This window comes from Megascapheus bottae, chromosome 10 (assembly GCF_031878675.1).
Source record: "Megascapheus bottae isolate mThoBot1 chromosome 10, mThoBot2.hap1, whole genome shotgun sequence".
Lineage (NCBI taxonomy): Eukaryota > Metazoa > Chordata > Mammalia > Rodentia > Geomyidae > Megascapheus > Megascapheus bottae.
The window spans coordinates 7500200-7520851 of record NC_143518.1 but is presented as its reverse complement, the minus strand read 5'-3'; the positions used below and the strand labels follow the sequence as shown (position 1 = coordinate 7520851).

The 20652-nt window shown below is 42.1% G+C and overlaps 1 protein-coding gene across 3 annotated transcripts; it reads right to left on the bottom strand.

The window, feature by feature from the left end:
- Positions 1–1331: 1331 nt before the first annotated feature.
- Positions 1332–14345, bottom strand: Lypd8 (LY6/PLAUR domain containing 8). Of its 3 annotated transcripts, none has more exons than XM_090339697.1 (6): positions 14310–14345; positions 11115–11210; positions 10649–10765; positions 7109–7276; positions 6008–6139; positions 1332–2383 (listed from the first exon to the last, which is right to left on the bottom strand). In XM_090339697.1, exons 2-6 carry the CDS (start codon positions 11182–11184, stop codon positions 2148–2150), a joined length of 723 nt encoding a protein of 240 aa, XP_090195823.1. In that variant the 5' UTR covers positions 11185–11210; positions 14310–14345; the 3' UTR covers positions 1332–2147. The 3 variants fall into 3 exon arrangements, with proteins under 3 accessions (XP_090195823.1, XP_090195822.1, XP_090195825.1); XM_090339696.1 differs by having other exon boundaries at positions 11115–11242; positions 14310–14341; XM_090339699.1 differs by having other exon boundaries at positions 11115–11254; positions 14310–14327.
- Positions 14346–20652: the final 6307 nt, after the last annotated feature.

Here is a 20652-nt window from a genome sequence, read left to right as displayed (position 1 = left end):
CCCCAAAAATGGAGAAGTATAAGCCGGGCAGCAGCGGCTCACGCCTGTACTCCTAGCTCCTTAGGGACTGAGACCTGAGAATCATGGTTCAAAGCCAGCCCAGGCACAAATTCTGTGAGACTCTAATCTCACAGAAGTAGTGCTGTGGCTTTAGTGGTAGAGCGCTAGCCTTGAGCTAAAGAGCTCAGGGACAGCAAGTGTTCAGGCCCGGAGTTCAAGCCCCATGACAGAAAAAAGAGAAGGAGGAGGAGGAGGAGGAGGAGGAGGAGGAGGAGGAGGAGGAGGAGGGGGAAAAGGAGGAGAAGAAAGAGGAAGAGAAGGAGAAAGAGGAGGAGGAGGAGGAGGAGGAGGAGGAGGAGGAGGAGGAGGAGGAGGAGGAGGAGAAGGAGAAGGAGAAGGAGAAGAAGAAGAAGAAGAAGAAGAAGAAGAAGAAGAAGAAGAAGAAGAAGAAGAGAAGAAAGAAAAGGTATAATCAAAATGTCATCATAAGAGCATGCATGAAGCTCTGAGTTCGATTCCTCAGTGCCATATGCACAGAAAAATCTGGAAGTGGTGCTGTGGCTCAAATGGTAGAATGCTAGCATTAAACAAAAGAAGCCTAGCGACAGTGCCTAGACTCTAAGTTTAGGCCCCAGGATTGGCAAAAAAAAAAGAAAGAAAGAAAGAAAGGAAGAAAAGAAAAGAAAAGATAAGCTCAAATGAAAGACTTTGCGGGGGAGGGGGGCTTTCTTAAGGCTAGAGCTCTATCACTGGAGCCCACTGCACTGGCTTTTTTCTATGTATGTGGTTCCGAGGAATCGAACCCAGGTCTTCATGCATGCTAGGCAAGCACTCTACTACTAGGCCAAATTCCTGGCCCTCAAATAAGACTTTTTCTACAAGAATATCTTGCCAGTAATCAAGGTCCTGAAAGATAGATTCCAGATCCAGCTGGATTGGAAGGGATTGAGTCAACATGGAAATTAATTATGAAGAATTAGGTCCTGGATCAGAAAACAGGTGTTAGGGAAATGTGATAGAATACAAGAGAAGTCTGTTGTTTAAAAATGGTTTTTCAATGCTCATTTCCTTGTTTCAGTAATTGTAGTGATGTGAAATGTGAGCAGTAAGAGGAACTAGAAGAGGAAAATACTGGAACTTGATTTTTTTAGTAACTTTTTTATATGTCTAAACTTATTTCAAAATAACTGCATAAATGAGGTAATGAGTTACCACAAGATGACCCTTATGATAGCTTTGCTCTTAATGGACTTTGTCGGTAATCCTGGGCAATAAAAATCCACACTGATTTATATATTTAAATATTTTTATTACAACAAACTCAAGTCCAGATTAAGGTTCACTTCATGTATTAAACCTGAACCTCTGTCCTTTCGGTCTGAATGGTTTGCTTGTTATTGAGAATAGAATGAATGAGTTTGTGTTTGATTCTAAGTTCTCTAAGGAAGGGGACTAAGACTTTAGAATCACATTTCATTCTTGGAAATACTATAGGAAACCTCCCTAAGCCCGGATCCGGTGCCCAGTTAGCTGCTCGAAGACTTGATCACATGACTGCCTGAGAAGCATAACAAATGACAGTGTTCTGGCCTTCAGCAGTCGTCCCTGCATGCAGTGGTGGGCCCCCTACTCACAGGCCCTTGAGACAACATTCTTATTTTCTTCCTTACTCTAGGCTTCACACCACAGCCAGGAAGATTACTGAGGCATGAAATATCAGGAAAGACTGAGTGGTAGTTGACATTAAAGTCAGGGTAGGGAATGACTGAGCTCAGCTGGGACACTGCCTGTAAGTGGCTGTGTGGAAGACAGTATGGGGAACCGTGGAGATAAAAGGCTGCAAGTGGGAGATGCTGGCAAAGGCAAAGGTTAGCTTCTCAGAAGCAGAAGGGACTTCTTAGCCCCTCTTACAGGGACTGGTCCAGAGATAAGCATGCACATGTCGCCAAGGGTTCAAATCCAGAGATGGGAGTGCTACTTAGCAGTTCAATGCAGCCCCAAACGCATCAGAACAGATTTGGCCAGAGTAAACCAACACTTTAATAGAAGATGATCAGTGTATCTGTTGTCATCCAACCCAGGAGAACCACGAAGAAAGAGGTCGTGGCATCCCACAGGCACTGGGCACAGGGCAGAGGTCCAGGACCTCAGAGCAGCAGAAGGACCAGAAGGAAACTGGTGAAGGACAAGAAACTGGAGGAGATTCCCAAGCATGAGCTGGAGGTGTTGGGCTTGGTGGTAGGGGTAAGGATGATAGTGGCTTCTTTACATTCAACCTTTATGAACAAGACATGTCCAACAGTCTGGTTTTCAGTTGCCAGGAATTGACAGGTAGAGTTACTGATGTTGGAACAGCCTTTCACAAAAAGCGTTGGCTCAGTTCCTGTGAATGCAGAAGAGACAGTAAGGATATCACACAGCCCTGGGCCCTTCTACACGTCTCCTCATGCTGCGTGCTTCTTGCTTCCCATCTGCTCCGTGGCAGCTAAAACCTCTCCAAGAGCTGGTCTGTTCCTGAGGGATGAGTAGAGCATCCCCAATGCAATTAAGAAGAAGATCCTCAGAGGTCAGAAGCCAAATCCCTTCCTCTGTGTGTCCTAGAAGGAAATAGGCTGCAAGGGGCAAATGGGAACCCATGCTCAAGAATGAGGATCAGAGATGGAGTAGGAATTTGCTCACCTCATTTTCTATGGTGCCAGGTAGGCCGAAGACTTTTGTAAAGAAGACTGGATTGTAACAGCAACTACTTTTAATTAAGTAGTTACTTTGTAGCCTTATTGCTCTGTCAGCTATAACTCAATCCATCCTAGAGGACAACAGCTCTGAGGACTTAAGAGACAGAGCTGCAATTTGAGCTCAAGGCTTGTAAGGCCTTCACTTTGTCTGATATGGAATGAAAAAAAAATGTTACCATATTCCAGTAAAGGGCAAAGTTTATTGTTTCATAGTTATTATCTGTGTAATGCTAGGAGTTTAGGAAGATATGTTTCCTGCCACATCTCAAGAGTAATTTTTTTTAAAAAATCATCTTGGAAGTAACCCTACTGCACTGCTGGTGGGAATGTAAACTAGTACAGCCACTCTGGAAGGCAGTTTGGAGGTTTCTTAAAGAAATGAAAATAGAGCCAGGTGTGGTGGCTCACGTCTGTAATCTTAGCTACTCAGGAGATTGAGAACTGAGGATCAAGGTTCAAAGCCAGCCCAGGCACAAAAAGGACCTGAGACTTTATCTCCAGTTAACCTCTAGAAAAGGGGAAGTGGGGTTTGGTTCAAGATTAGGGTGTTAGCCTTGAGCTGAAGAGCTCAAGAACAATGCCCAGACCCAGGGGTAGGATGATAGCCTTAAGTTGAAGAGCTCAGGGACAGCACCCAGACCAAGTTCACACCCCATGACCTACAATAAAAGAAAACAAACAAACTGAAAATAGACCTTCCATTCAATCCTGCCATACCACTCCTGGGCATCTATCCTGAACATCATAACCCAGGATATGATAAAGACACCTGCTCAGCCATGTTCATCTCTGCACTATTCACAATAGCCAAGTGATGGAAACAACCCAGATGCCCCACTGCAGATGAATGGATACAAAAAAATTCCACACACAATGGCACTCTACATAGCTAACAGACAAGATAAAATAATGGCATTCATTGGGAAGTGGATGAAATTAGGGGGAATCATGTTGAGTGAGATAAGTCAAGACCAAAGACACATGGTCTCCTTAATATGTGGATATTAGATCCAAACAGTACAAGAGCGATGACTCAATATTTGGGTACCCAAGGTTATGGACATGGTCTTGGAGATATAAACATAACTACATAGACATAAAAATCTATGATGGGATATGTAATCTATAGTCATAATGTTTTTTATATAAATCAATATGACATACAAACCCTCAGCTTAATTTTAATTATGTTCTAAAATCTGTGCCAGTGATTGCATATAGAGATTCCCTTTTTGAATATTTGTTTGTTAAACATGAAATTTGAAATATGATTTAAAAATCACTGTTAATAAAATGTTTAAAAAATTATCTTGGAGCTAGGCACCAATGGTTAACACCTGTAACACAGCTACTCAAGAGGCTAAAATCTGAGGATCGTGGTTTGGAGTTTAGCCTGGACAGGAAAGTCCATGAGACTCTTATGTCCAATTAACTACCAAAAAACTAGAAGTGGAGTTCTGGCTCCAGTGGTAAAGTGCTAGCCTTGAACAAGCAAACAAAAAGCTCAAGTACAGTCCCCAAGCCTTGAGTTCAAGCATCAGGACAGGCAAAAAAAAAAAAAAGACCTTGGGCCAAAATAAACAAAATACATTTATGATCTAGCTTGATGTAGCAACTTCAGTGAAACTCTATGTGAAAAAAAAGCAAAACCAAAAAACAATCCCCCCTTTATACTGAAAGATTCTGGGAATAAGATGAACAGAAAAAACCCTACCAATACCATTTTTGTCCTTGGACACAGCTTTAGAATAAAAAAAATTAGTGTAAACATCAGAGAGATTTTAAAAGTTAAGAGCCCAGGGGCTGGGAGTTTGGCCTACTGGTTAAAGTGCTTGCCTAGCGTGTATAAAGACCCGGGTTCAATTCAGTGAATGCCAAAGTCTTGTGAAGAAGGATACATCACTGGAGCAAAGAGAACTCATAGGGCAGTGCAAACACTTTATGATATTAATTGGTGTGTACACCACCAAAGGTGAACTCTGATGAAATGTGGACTTCTGGTAATAATGATGTGTTGATACAGGCTCATCTGTTATCACTTACGTATCACTTTGGTACACGTGAGAAGGATGAGCATACTTGAAAAAAATGTTGTGTCTTTTATTCAATCTTATTCTGAATCTAAAACTTCTCTAAAACATGGAGGGTGATTTTTTTAAAAGAAGTAAGAAGAGGGGCTGGCATTAGCCTAGTGGTAGAGTGCTTGCCTAGCATGCACAAAGACCAGGGTTCGATTCCTCGATAGCACATACATAGAAAAAGCTGGAAGTGGTGCTATGGCGCAAGTGGCAGAGAGCTAGCCTTGAGCAAAAAGTGTCCAAGGACAGTGCCCAGGTCCTGAATTCAAGCCCAGGACTGGCAAAAAAAAAAAAAGTAAGAAGAAATTCAGGCATTCCCGGCTCCATTGAAAACTGTGATTACAGTGAAGTTTTTGAAATTTATTTTTAGCAAAGGCTGAAATCAACTTGTTCTTATTATTATTCTGAGCCATATTTTGGTGGCTACCACTGGACTGTATTTCTCTGCCCCTTAGAGACAGAACGGCCATCTCACTGGTTCCCAGCCAATGGCCTGTGGGAAGGAACTACACATCCATCTTTAGGTCTGACCTATGAAAACCTTTCAGCCTTTCTCTCCTGCCTTCCCAACCTCGCTGCTGGTGAGATACAAAGAATACAACAGACTCTTTCAATTCTTTGGGAGACTTATCAAGTCAAAAATATGAGATGAAAGAGGTCCAGGCCCTGCTGTTTAATAAGTGAGAAGTTAATGTCTATTACAGAAAGCCATAGGATTGCTCTTCAATAGCCTAATTATTAATATTAAGTTGCTTTTATAGAAAAAGGCAATTGCAATTTAATTCTAATTTCACTCTTTCTGTGAGATGACCTAAGCTACTATAAGCCTCTTGGGACAGGTAGAGATGAAAAATATAGGTTTCAAAGGAAATAAAAGTCATGGCTATCCACACCAATAAAAATTTGCAACCTAGCAAAGAAGTAAATGTCAGGAGTGCCATGACGTACATAAGTAAACACTGCTTAGTTATAAGCCACAGGAGAGCAGGTGCAAGAGAAAGGCGGCCAGAAGAAGCAGCTCTAAACAAAGAAGACAGAAGTTGCAACAAAATCAAGGCTTCATTATCAGCCTCTATCCCAGTCATAACCCCATTCCCTCTATCTTCTGATCCCTCCAAAGCTTCTATGTTAACCTAGAACTTACAAGTGAAGGCCTGAATTTTCCACTCAATCCCCATGAACACCAAAACATACCATTGCCAATGTCTGCCGTTAGAGAGACGCACTGCTCGTCATGATTACATGTCTGGGTTTTCTCAGTACAGGATGTTACATTATATCCATAGCAAGCAGGGCACTCTGTGTTTCTGGATGCATCTGGAGAGGCTGGGCAGAGTAAGAATTATTACTCGGGACACTGTTGTCATACAGAACATGGCACTACCCACGGAAGCAAGGAAGCTGCCAAAGAAATAATGAGAATAGAGCGATTGCATCCTTAGGAATCTCAGATCCAGCCTTTTATATACTGTAATATATGTAATTACATAATAATTTATTATATACAACTATATGTTACATAATTATAGATTTAAAAGAAATGTGTATGATCAATTTATTTATATATGTAATACATAAATATATATGTATGTATTCATTCTTCTCACCAAGATTTTTGGGGTTTTTTTGGCAGTCCTGGGGCTTGAACTCAGGGCCTGGGCACTGCCTTGAGCATCTTTTGCTCAAGATTTGTACTCCTCCACTTGAGCTACAGCACCACTTCCAGCTTTTTCTGTGTATGTGGTACCAAGGAATCAAACCCAGGGCTTCATGCATGCTAAGCAAACACTCTATAACTAGGCAACACTCCTGGCCCCTTGCCCAGTAATTTTAAGTGCTCAGTTATTATTATTATTAATGTGTGTTGCTGTTTTTAGTAAACTAAGATTAGTGAATTTTCTTAGCTTTAATTTTTGCGATAGTAAATACTGGTAGATAAAGCCCACTTGAACAAAAAGTTCTTTGGAATCCTCAGTCATTTTTAAGACATAGAGTTTTGGCAGAGGCGCTTGGGTCATGAAGTTTATGAGTAGGCTATAAACATCTACTACCCTTCCGACAGGAACTGGGATGCATACAAAAGCTCTATATTTACTGAGGAAGGGCAAAGCGTGGGGCCTATGCTCATTTGTCTCCTTTGTTTCTCATGTAATTGTAAGTCAGATATTCATGTTCTCCAGATATGCACTGAAGTGCTGGACTTGAGATGGCCTCCCAAGGACAAACAACCCAGATGACACAGGAAGAGCCAGGGCATGGGAAACACAGGACAGGTGGCCCTGGATGAGCACAAACCTGTAGTGTTGCTGATGTCATCACAGTCCTTTCCTTGGCAGCACTGGTCTGCAAAACTGAAGTACTCTTCTTCAGACACCCGGACAGTGAAGGCCATCAAGGTGTCGTTTTGCCCAGTGCAGTTGCTGGGTGAGCAGGATTTAATCTCGTTCACTGTGGTGGTGTTTCCTATACAAAAATAAGCATGGATGGTTAACCCCTGGTGAGGAGAGGCTGTGGGGAGAGTTGCCTTAACGCAGGAGTTACCAGAATTACTGAGAAAGTTTCCTATAAATGTAAAAATCCTTCTCTGTCAGCTATCTCTTTGCTTTATCAGATTATCCAAAATCTGTCTTAATTTTAATCCAGACAAAAGGACAAGGAGAGAGCTTGAAAACAGGCGGTTCTGGCTGACACAATACCTCTACATCTAGCAATGAGTCTAAACATCTCTAAAGCTAACTCAAAAGACCTCTGCCTTGTTCACAGTGTGACATTTGCAACAGTAGGTGTTCCTTCTTAAAAATGGAATACAGTTGAGCTCAGAAAGACAAACAGTGCATGTTTTTCTCTCAAATGCAAAAGCTTGATCTAAAATACCAGGATATAGGAATTATTCAGGTCTACAGGCATTTACACACAGTGAGACCAAACAAAGACATTCTTAGGAGAGGATCCCAGAGGCCCAATGCCTATGTGCCTCTAATCATACAAAATAATATTTATCAAAATGAATTCCAGGAAATAAAAACAAGAGTTTTTTTTCTTTTTTGCTGCGTTTGTTTTCTTTCCTTTTTGTTCTATATGTTCGTTTATATGTCTTCGGGGGTATAAGGTGAAGCACAGAAATGGAGGGACAGAGGGTGAACAAATGAACTGGCCGCTATGTTGAAAATGAACTACACAACTTGTGGGTGAGATGGGAGGGAAAAAGTGGAAGAGAGTTAGGAAAGGGATGACATTGTCCCCCCCCAAAAATATGTACTCTCTACCCGACATTTGTAACTGTAACCCCTCTGCACATCACCTTTACAATAACAATTAAAAAATAAATACATGATGAAAACCAGAACAAAAAGAAAAAGAAACTGAATGTGAATTCAACCCAGTTTCTAGAGTTGAGTTGTGAAATATTGTGAGACACTATGTACTTATAGTCATTGCAGATGATGGGGCAGGAGGATAGCAAGTTCAAGACTAGCCTGGACAACTTAAGATCCTAGCTCAAAATGAAATGGAAGAGAACTGGGGATGAAATCCAGTGATGAGGTGCTTACGAGGCATGTGAGAGGCCACTGGCCATTTCCTAGCATCATAAAAAAATTAATTGAATTTAAAGTTAACTCCCTTAATTACGTAGTCCATATTTCAGATGCTTGACAGAAAAGTATCAACACAGAAGTCAGTACTGTTGGGTAGCACGTATCTAGTTTACAGAAAGTACCAGGAAGTGGAGGACAGGCTAACTGACATCATAAGGAAGCAATCAAGCTAGGTGCAGTTGCTTACACCTGTAATTGTAGTGAGTCATGAGGCAAAGATAAGGAGGACTTTTGCCTGACTAGCGCAGGAAAAAGTTAGTGAGACACCATCCCAACCAATTAAAATCAACTGGACATGGTGTACATACCATCATACTAGCTATGCAGGAAGCATTAATAGGATTTTCATCTAGGCCAATCCAGACATAAACTTAACACCTTATTTTAAAAGCTAAAACAGAGAGGGCCTGGGGAAGCGGGATTCAAGTAATAGACTAGGCAGGCACAGAGCCCTGAGTTCAAACTCTCAGTGCGAGAGAGAGAGAGAGAGAGAGAGAGAGAGAGAGAGAGAGAGAGAGAGAGAGAGAGAGAGAGAGAGAGAGAGAGAGAGAGAGGGGGGGGAGGGAGAGAGGGAGAGAGAGAGAGAGAGAGAGAGAGAGAGAGAGAGAGAGAGAGAGAGAGGGAGAGGGAGAGGGAGAGGGAGAGGGAGAGGGAGAGGGAGAGGGAGAGGGAGAGGGAGAGGGAGAGAGGGAGAGGGAGAGGGAGAGGGAGAGGGAGAGGGAGAGGGGGAGGGGGAGGGGGAGGGGGAGGGGGAGGGGGAGGAGGGAGAGGGAGAGAGCAACTAACCAAAACCAGAAATATGGAACAGCTACAAGAAAACTGGTTCATTTCTCCAATAAATCAATAGGATTTAACAAAAAAATATGATTAACTTTTCTATAACAAATTAGACTTACTGAGCCTAGAAGCAAAATGCAAGTTGGGGTTGTAGGGGGGCATCCTAACTCTAGTATTAGTATTATAAACTCTTAAACTCTAGTATTTGTATTATAAAACCTTATAAAAACTAAGAGACTTTATTTTATAGCCTTAAATAGTCATACGAAAGGATTTCAATTCCGTATGTTTATGAGTACAATGCGTCTTGATCAATATCTCTCACATCATTCTCCCTCGTCTCTCCCAAATCATCCAGCCCTTCAATTAACCTGCTCCAATTTTCACATAGGTACATTGAATATTAACTTTAAGATGGTCTAGATATTAGAAGAAGCTGAAAAGTGTCGGCTAATGTTTTTAGTATGATCATGATATGGTAGATATATCTCAAAAGTTCCTATCAGATATAAATTCCTGAAGCATTTGTGTGGACAAGTATTCTGTGTGTGTGGGGGGGGTCTCATGCCTATATTCCTGGCTACTCAGGAGACTGAGATATAAGGATCGCAGTTCAAAGCCAGCCTGGGCTGGCTGTATACAGAAAAGTTCTAAGTGCTCTCAAAGTACAGTTACTATCCTGGTTACAAGCAAAATGCCTGGTAAGGAAGACTTGAAGTATTTTTTTATCTAGAAGAGAAAGGAACTATATGGAGAAAAATTGTCTGGGGAAATGCAGTCATCTAAGGCACATGGTCTGCCTTGAAATTTAACTAGGACCTGTCTTTGAATAAAGCTCAATCAAAGATAGCGATGTCTCTTTCTTTTTTTCTCTTATTTTGTCAGTACCGCAGCTTGAACCTAGGTTATCGTATTTACTAAGCAGGCTGCTTTTACCTCTGATTCCAGCCCTGATGTTTACTGATTAGTTTTGAGATAGAGTCTTGTTTCCTGCACAGATAGTCACATCAGTACCATCTGCCTGGTAGGTTTCCTGTGACATCTAGAATAAAAGCCATTCACCACCATGTCTAGCTCTTCATAGAGATGGGGTATCACAAACTTTTCTACCTGGGCTTACCTAGAGCCTAGATCTTTCAGCCTCTTGAGTGGGTAGACTTGCTGGCCTGAGCCCCTGGTGCCTGTGTAACAGTAGTGGTTTCTAAGACATCACAAGGTGTTTATTGGCTTGTTCGGTTCTTTTCCTGGTTCTGTTCCTGGGCTCCCACATGATGCCTGCTGAGCTCAGCCATGATTTGCCCCCTGGAAGTCATTTTCATGACCTCCTCTCCTTTTCCCAGGCCAGCCCCATCTTAGGAATCTTCTCTTCTCTGGCCACCCTTCCCAGTTTCTTCCCAGTGCAAGTCCCACAGGGTGGGGTGATCCCAACATAAGCACATATGCACATATCCATATGTCTTACCCAGAAAGGAGGAGGTCAAAGAATGAACACAGCTCTCAGATTCTGCTGAACACGCAATCACAGTGGCACTGGCACAGTCGTCCTCTGCTGAGTTACACCCGGTACAATCCAGGGATTCTGGGAAGTAAAATATCCAACATCAATCTACATTTATAAAGCACGACTTGCACAAAGCTCCTCCTGGGTAAAGGGATGTAGATGGGATGACATCCCTGCCCTCTAGGAATCCCCCAAATTGATGTTGTGAGATGAAGCCACACCTATCCATTTCTCCCACTGTTTACCATTCCCAAATGATAGGGCTCCACCCAGGCCAACAATAGAGCAGCTCTTCTGGATTCACCTCATGCTCCACACTTTGACATGAGAGGTCATGTGAGAGGTCAGAAAATCAAGGGAAAGAAAATTCTGGTCAGGTGGAGAAGGAAGTCTTTATCTCCAGTGGAGGCTTGTGAGCTTTTCTCACCTATAGTTGCAACAGCCAAGGCCATGATGACACCGGCGACAAGGATGCCTCTCATGGTGCTGGAGCTCATGTCTCCCAAGGCCACAGAGCCTGGACCTGCAGAGACACAAGGAAAGCAGCCCCAGGGGCTTGGAAGACGCCTGGTCATTAGCAAGGGGTTTTAATCATACACAAAAAGCCCAGTACCCACCCCATCTCTGCAAGAGAGAAACTCAGTTGTGATTGATATTCCACTCTCTGCTTCCACAAGGTTCCTAAACCTTAATGCCTGTTGATACATCTTTAAATGGATAGAAAGCACAGCCGGGGGCGATTCCAGTGTAGTCATTTCAGGTGCAAAACCGGCAGGTTGATCACTGCTCATTTCTACTTAGGATAAAGCAGGAGGCAGTCAGAATCCCATCACTGTGACAAAACACCTGACCTAATCACCTTAAAATGACAAAAACAACAACAACAAACCCCTTATTTTGGCTCATGGATTCAGAAGCTTCAACTTGGCCCCTTCACTTTGGGCCTGTAGCTGCAGAGTATATCACAGAAAGCACAAAGTGAAGTTCTGTTCCCTTTGTGGCAGCCAAAAGTGAAAAAAAAAAAAAAGTCAGTGTGAGTCAGGTCTCAATATCTCCTTCAGAGGCCTACATCCTAACTTTCTTCCACTAGAACCCACCTCCTGAAAGTCCTTCCACCTTGCAGCAGTGACACAGGCTGGCTACTAAGACCACACATGGCTCTTCAGAGGACATTTAATATTCAAACCATAACAGAGTCCAAGAAAAAGCGCCGGGCTAGGATGGGTGCCTCCCACTCCTTGCAGGGCACAGTGTCTATCTATACATTGGCTGCGCTCTCCCTACTGTCATCTTTTTGTTCTTATGAGTTCTGTCATTGCCGAGACCATCACAGATACACAGATACACAGATACCTATTGAGCACGGGCTCTACAGTGCTTTCTGCCAAATCTTTACATTTCACTTGGTTAATTCATCCATCTCAACAAGTAGGTACCATTACTAGAACTTACAGAAAATTAAGTTCTAGGGCCGGGAGTTTGGCCTAGTGGTTAAAGTGCTTGCCTAGCATGCATGAAGACCCGGGTTCGATTCTTCGCTACCACATACATACAAAAAAAGCCGGAAGTGGTGCTGAGGCTCAAGTGGTAGAGCTCTAGCCTTGAGAAAGTCCAAGGACAGGGCTCAGGCCCTGAGCTCAAGCCCAGGACTGGCAAAAAAAAAAAAAGAAAATTAAGTTCTAGAATCAAGTTCTCACTTCTGGCTGATAGGATATGGGATAGGCCCCCTCACTACTAGTTTCCACTGCCTTTCAGTACAGGACAAATCTCAGAGACCAAGGCTTGGTCACAGGTAACCTGTAGAGTCCTTGCACTTCTAACCAATGTCAACAATCCCTTTGCACCTCGCATTCCCTGCCTGAAAATTAGATCTTTGTAGATAGCAAAATCGTCATGTTCATATGGATTCTAAATCAGAGCTCCCAGAATCTTGATTTGCCTGTGTATCAAAGAATCACAGAGAGAGTCACTATCTGGTTCTGCACAAGTCTTCCCACCCATTCTCTCATTCACTCTATAAACAGTATCCCTGAGCTACAGGTGGCTATAGAAGTCAATTAATTGGGGTTAGAAAAAGTGAAATGGTCTGTCTCTCAGGTTACTGACCTCAAGGCCACCTGTGGTGAATGGCTGCTGCATTGGTCAGCGTGGCACAGAACATCTGCATTCTGTATACTGTGCTGCCAAGAGTTCTGCTATAATAAACATGTTGACTCAATAGCAGCTAAGGAAACTCCAGCATGAGGAAATAATAAAAGCAGCCATTGCTCTCCTAGCTCACAAGGCTAAAGCTAAGGCTCCAGGTTCTTCCAGCTCCAAAAGTTAGATCTGCCATGATAACTGCTATTTACTAAAACAGCGCTAACCTACTCCTCATAGCTGAAGTCCTCCATTACCTCACACTACACATGCACCTCATATCATTTTATCACCAGCACCCAAACATCACTGGGCATGAAAACATGCCATTCATATCACATACATCATAAATGCAAACTACATCTACACACACACCGTATACCATATACTATATCACAATACATCACACACACACACACACACACACACACACACACACACACACACACAGACTGTACTATATACAAATTGCACTGTGCTCCTCTGGTTGACTTATTAGGTATCAGTGAAAAGGAAGAATTAGCCCAATGAGGAAGGCAAGCAGTCCAGATGTTTTTCCAATGGTCCTACTATTTAGAGAACCAGAGGAAAAGGTAAACAACATCTGTGGTGCCTAAGTTGTGAAGTCAACCTTGTGTTCTGAGAACACCTCTCTAGTCTGAGAACCCCAACTGTTTGACCCTTTTCAGGGAGTTTCAGAAACTGGGCCTCCCAAGAAAGGGCCTCTAGTGCTTATTAGTGTAAAGAAAGAGGGAGAAGGAGAAAAAAGTGTAAAAATAGAAAAATTAAATAACCTCATTTTCAGAGGGAAATGACCAAAGGTCAAAGAGGTCAAGACTCAGTTTGTGAAACAAGAGAGGCAGAGTCTGGAGTCAGCCCTGCCGTGCGACTCAGAGCCTGCTAGTCGTTTCTATGGACCAGAGGGAACAGCAAAGTCAGGAGCCATAGCAGAGGCCATGCATAGAATAGGAGAAGTAGGGGCCAGGTGCTTGCCTAACATGCATAGAGACCTGTGTTCAAATCCTTGGTACCACATACATAGAAAAAAGCCAGAAGTGGTGCTGCAGCTCAAGTGGTAGAGCTCTAGAAAAGCTTGAGAAAACCCAAGGACAATGCTCAGCCCCTGAGTTCAAGCCCAAAGACTGGGGAAAAAAAGAATAGGAGAAGTAGCAGCAATATTTATCCCTAAAAATGCAACATTCTACCACGAGCGTGTTCAACAGTCTAAGAATCCTAACCAATACCATCAGCTAACAAGGAAGCTAGAGCTCAGAAAGCTCTGAAGACACAGTATAACAACAGAGAACAGATGGCAAGCAAGCCCCAACCCCAGCCCACATTCTCCCTCCACCCCAGGCTGCCATCGCCTGATGATGTGACAGCAGAGAAAACCCTGGAGGGTTCAACCAAGATAGCCCTGAGCTGGCATGGAATGATTGCTCTCTTGTTTCAGCTTCTCCCAGGGTACAGCATGCCTCCTCACCTTCTAGTTCTGGCCTGGACCCCGTCCTGAGGAAGATGACTCCGGATAGCAGATTGAGCAGGTGTGGGAAGAGGCTTTATATAACAGGTGGCTGTACAGGCAGAAAGCACAGCTATTTGCTTGGGTGGGGCTTCTATGTGAGAGTGTCAAGGCCTTGGGCTATTAAACTTCACCTTGCCCAAACATATCACATACATATACCAAACGCCAGTTACCCGTGGGGATGTAGGCAGTGAGTAAAGGGTTGGTGACATTTTCTTGAGTCATCTGCAGTCCCATAAATCACTTCTATGACCTGTGACTAGCATCCCCTTATACCAGCTTCACAAAACCATTGCTTCATAGTCCCTAAGACAGTCTCATTTGTAGATTTTAAAAAAAGCAAAACACAGAACAAAGAAAGAAGACTTTCTTCTGACTTTCGGACTGACTTTCCCACAGGCACACAGACAGGAGAGTCAGTAGCTCCACACAAGTTAGGAAATGGACTCAAGTCCCTGGGGGGAGGTCAAATAAATGTACCCCTTATTCAATTTCAGGATCCTCTAGCCAAGATAAGCCTACTAAACAGGGTATAGCATCCCAGAGTGGTGAGAGGGGCTATAAAGTAAAATCTGTGCCCACCACTGAGAAGAATCCAAATGGGTGATGTGCGCCTCTCCTCAGTCTCCTTCCATGGTGCTATGGTGCTCTTGGAATGTGGGCTTGGGTTATCTCTCCTCATCTCACTAGAGACCTAACAACTCACATATATGACGGCAAGACGGGCACCTGGGTGAAATGGAGGTACAGACCACAACAATACCCACAGTCTGCATGTCTGAATTCCTACCTTGATATTCTTGGCTCTTAAAAATCAATACTTTTAGTCATCTGCTGTTCTGGCCCGGGATTTGGCATTCTCTTCTCTTCTCCCCCACCCCACTCCCTCTCTCTCCCCCTTCCTCCTTCCCTTCCTCCTCTAAACCCATGCACTCAACGAACATTTTTGAGCACCTGCATTGTTCTTTGCTCAAGACACTGGAAGGCGTGTGTGAGCAAGGAGACAAAAACGTTTACTTTCTTTCGAGTGTGTTCTTACAGGGGGAACAGAACACAGATAGCTATAGTAAATAAGAAACTAAGAGGGGAGTTCAGAATGTGATGATCTGAAGAAAAGAAAGATCGAGGCAAGGCATCCATCAACACGGCTTGAAGGTCCAGGATTCAATTTTAAATCCAAAAGCCATGACTTTCAGTGAGAAAGCAAAACAGGAATCCTGGGCAGGACATTGGGACAGCCATCTCTTCAGGTTCTTTCCTCTTCTCACCAGATACACACTGCCTGATTAACAGAATCATCTCCTGAGTTCCTTCTCTGACAGAATCATTTCCAACCACACATTGTTGTCGCTTCAATCTAGACACATAGCAGGGCACAGTATGGGAAGTCAATGGAGATATGGGGACTGAGGATTCCCGTGCACCTGCGTTTCCCAGACTGCAGATGGAGAATGTAAAGTACCACACAAGACAACTTTCCAAGTAACAGTCCTGGGAGGCCCCCACCAGTATAAAGCTGTGGGTAGATACAGGAAGCCCAGACTAAGCAGTGTGAATTCTTTACCGAAGGCACCAATTGTCCAGGAAAATGAAATATGCAACTAGAAAGGTCTGGCTTGTATTCACATTTGTACACATCATGTTAATTAGTCATTAACTTCACACCCAGGAACTAAAGCTCCCTATCTACAAAATGGGAACATCAGGTTCTTTAAAAAAAAATGGCGACTGTTTATTTACTACCAGAATCCTCATTCCCTTTTTCTTTTTTCTTTGTTTTCCTTTTTTCTCCCCTGAGACCATTTATCAGTAAATGTTGTTAAAGTGTTGGATATTGTGGGAGTCACAGTAATATGTAATCTTAATCAGGAACCTTAGTAACATGAACACTGAAGGTTATAGAAACCCCTAAACTAGGCCCTCTTCAAAAATTAGAAATATTTGCGATACAAATGTCTCAAGAGAAGATGTAGAAATAGCCAGGAAGTAAATTTAAATAAAGAAAAGATCAGAATCACTGACTGCCAGATAAATGCGAATCAAAACCAGATGACCCCAGTTAAACTGGTTACTTAAAGAAAAGACAAAAAAATAACAAAAACAGATTTTGACAAGGTTGTACATGAAAGGAGATGCATATGTTGTTGAAGGAACTGAATTATAACCATTATGGAAAACAAGGATGAAGATCTTTTCCAAAACAAGAAACAAATCTACAATATACTTCAGCTACCTGCACATTCATATTTATTTCAGTATCAGTCACAAAATTTGATATAGAAACAACTAAAATAAGTATTGATAGATGACTTGATTCGGAAACTGCAGTCTGTGTGTGTCTCTGTGTGTCTGTGTGTTTTGTGTGTCTATGAGTGTCTTGTGTGTTGTTTGAATGTTTGAAATACAAATACAAAAAAATGGGGCATGGCAAAGGCACTGTGCACAGGAAAGTTTATAGTTATAACGGCTTACAATTAAAAAAATCTGAGTGATCTCCAGTAACCTAAGAAGGCATCTAGAGCTCTCAGAAAAACCAGAACAAGCTAAATGCAAAATTAGCCAAAGACAGAAATGATGGTCTGAGTAGAAATTAGCGAGAGTGCATCTACAGGGATATATCACCTACTTGAACTTGTAGAGTCATGACAGAAGGTCTTCAGCACACTAATTCTTTGATGCTCAAAACTGTTCCACAAGGCAAAGGTTGTTGTGATTCGAATATGAACTGTCCCTCAAAGATTAGTGTGTGGAAGACCTGCTCTCTAAGACTTGAGCACTCAGAGCTGATCATTAGGGCTCTGACTTCATCAGTGAATTAGCCAATCTATGGGTTCACAGCCGAAGGGACTATCTGGAATATTAGAGAAAGTTGGAGAAAGTAGGTCACTGTAGACATGCCTTTGATTGTCTTATCTCTGATCACCTGCTCTTTCTCATGTCGCTTCCTGTCTGCCATCAGGTGAGCTGCCTTGCTCTACTACTTGCTTCCCACCTGATGTTCTGTGTCACTGTGGCTGCAAAATCAACAGAGTCAAGTGACCATAGACAGAAACCTCTGAAACCATGACCCAGATAGATAGATAGATAGATAGATAGATAGATAGATAGATAGACAGACAGACAGATAGATAAATAGATAGATAGGCAAGCATGCAGACTGGCTATCTCTATTGGGTATTTTGACACAGTGATAGAAAAGTAACTAATACATGATATGCCTGGCATTCTATTCCCTACTCAAGAAATGGTCTGACTCACCACTGCCAGTAACAAAAATTGTCACAATTTTAAAATACTTCCAGCCAGGCACCTGTGGCTCATGCCTGTAATACTAGCTACTCAGAAGATTGAGATCTGAGGATGATGGTTCAAAGTCAGCTCAGGCAGAAAAGTCCCCGAGGTTCTTACCGCCAATTAACCATCAAAGAAGCTGGAAAGGGGGTATTGGTTCAAGTGGTAGAGAACTAGCTTGAGTGAAAGAACTGAGGAACACCTCCCAGGCTCTGAGTTCAAGCCCCAAGACGGGCACAAAAAAATAAATTAAATAAATTAATAAATAAACTCTTATATATCTCTCAAACACTCCTGGGCGGGGGGCGGGGGGAGTGTTGAGGGGAATTGTACCTCCCAGTACTGGCTTAGCACTGAAGCATTTAATAGGAAGATTAAAATTGATTGGTATAAACAAACAAACAATAAGAAGCAGCTATTAGTCCTCATTGGTGGGTGGAAAGAACAATATCATAGATACCTAAAAGACGTCAATAATAGTGAAACATGTCTTAAATTATCAGTCACATGGTTAGATTTTGCTGTAGTAATAACTATCCAAAAGAGATCCCTAGGCTCTAATACAATGACTATTTATTTCTCCTTCCTGCTCCATGTCTGGCATTCTGATCACCTTTATGAAAACACCCTGACAAAGGCTTCATGCTGATATTTCACTTTCACAGCTGCAAGACAAAGAGGATATGGTGAACACCTCTCTACTAAAGCTTCTGCTGAGAAGTTCCAAATGCCACTTCTTGCCAAAGCCAGTGCCATGTCACATTACTGTGCAAGGGGGTGAGGAAGTGCAATCCAATGCACACCCAGGAGGGAAGGAAAACATAAGTACTAAGTGGCTCAAGTGACTACTACAATGGATTCGAACTCAACTTTCATGGACTGTGACATGTGTTCACTGCTTAGTCTTTCTGTACCTTTGAATGTTTGTGGATTTGAGCTCCACATGTCATTAGTCCCAGCTGGTACCAACCTGAACACTTAGACAATTCATCTTCCTTTTTGCCCGATGAGGAATTTGAGGCTTGGAGATAAAGCAAAATTTGCCGGGAGCTATATGAGTAGATCCAGGTTTCTAATTCTCTCCAATAGCCATTCCTCACCAGTTGTTCTCAGCTTGGGAAGATGGAGACAAGGTGTGCTGCTAACGCTGGTTGCTGCCCCTCATTCCCAGTTCTGAGAGGAATAGCCGCAAGCTTACTTTTAGATCCAAGCAGGGGCTGAGAAAATACATGAAGGCAATAGTTCAGGGATTCACTGATACTGCATTATACGGTGCTGTCTCAGTCACATTAAACTTGGTCAAATGATAGGCTCCAACCAATGAAACACTAACAGAATTTTTCCATAAATAGGAAGTGGTTTGTATGCTCTCCTTTCACTCCCCCTGTGATAATCAACAGTTTTTCCTAGAGAACCATTTCCCTAGTCCACAACCTAGGTTAAGAAATGCAAGAATTCAAAACTTGATTGATCCTTTCCTGCCAAAGCATCTACCCTGAGCTTCATAACCCAGGATATGATACGGACACCTGCTCAGCCATGTTCATCTCTGCACTATTCACAATACCCAAGCCATGGAAACAACCCAGATGCCCCACTACAGATGAATGGATACAAAAAAAAGTGGTACAATCTCTTGTCATAAAAGAAATTCAAATCAAAACAACTCTAAGATTCCACCTCACTCCAGTTAGAATGACCAGGATCAAGAAATCTAATAACAACAGATGCTGGAGGGGATGTAGCGATCACTATTACAATGTTGGGTGGAAGTGCAAACTTGTTCAACCACTATGGAAAGCAGTATGGCAGTTCCTCAAAAGACTAAATATAGAACTCCCGTATGACCCAGCAATTCCACTACTTGGCATTTACCCAATCATCCAGAAACAAGGGCATAATAAATCCACTAGCACAACGATGTTCATTGCAGCATATTTACCATACCAAAGATATGGAACCAACCCAGATGTCCCTCAGTTGATACGTGGATCAACAAGATATGTATTTATACACAATGGAATTCTATGCTGCTGTCAGAAAGAATGACATTGCCCCATTAGTAAAAAGTGGAAAGACTTAGAAAAAATCATATTAAGTGAAGTAAGCCAGACTCAAAGGAACATAGGCCCAATAGTCTCCCTCATTCATCATAATCAGTAGAAACCTTGGGCTCTCCTAACAGAGATTCACAAAACAGAACAAAATCTAGATACAGAAGGCCATATAGTATGACGCTAAATGAAAGGACCTCCAGGATAAAGAAACAAAAGCCATATAATAAGTGATTGTTGTCCTTGATGTGCTACATTATCTCTCATCTCTTTTACTGTCCCTTGGTTATCTCATATTGTTACAGTATTTCACCTTGTTATCTGATATATTTTATATATGCTTAATTGGTTATTTGAAATAGGAGAGGGTAGGGGGGAAATCAAGTTGTGCGGGAGGAGGGAAATGGGGACCATGACATGAGAAAGGGTATCAATATTTGTGAAGTAATGTACCTTCTATCTGATGAATCTAATGTAACCCTTCTATTAATTGCAATAAAAATATATGAAAAAATGTACATATTTACAATGGAATTCTACATAACCAACAGACAAGGTAAAATAATGGCATTTGCAGGGAAATGGATGAAACTACAGCAAATCAAGCTGAATCAGATAAGTCAAGACCAAAAGAACAAAAGGTGCATGGTCTCCTTTATTTGTGGATATTAGATCCAAACAGTACAAGAGCAATGACTCAATATTTGGGTACCCAAGGTTATGGGCATAAAGATCTACGATATGATACATATTCTATAGACCTAATGTTTTATTTTATAGATTAATATGTATCTATGACGTACAAACCCTCAGCTTAATTTTAATTATGTTCTAAAATCTATGTGCCAATGATTACATATAGAGATTCCCTTCTTGAATACTTGTTTGTTAAGCATGACATTTGAAATATGATATAAAATTCATGTTAATAAAATCTTAAAAAAAAACTTGGTCCT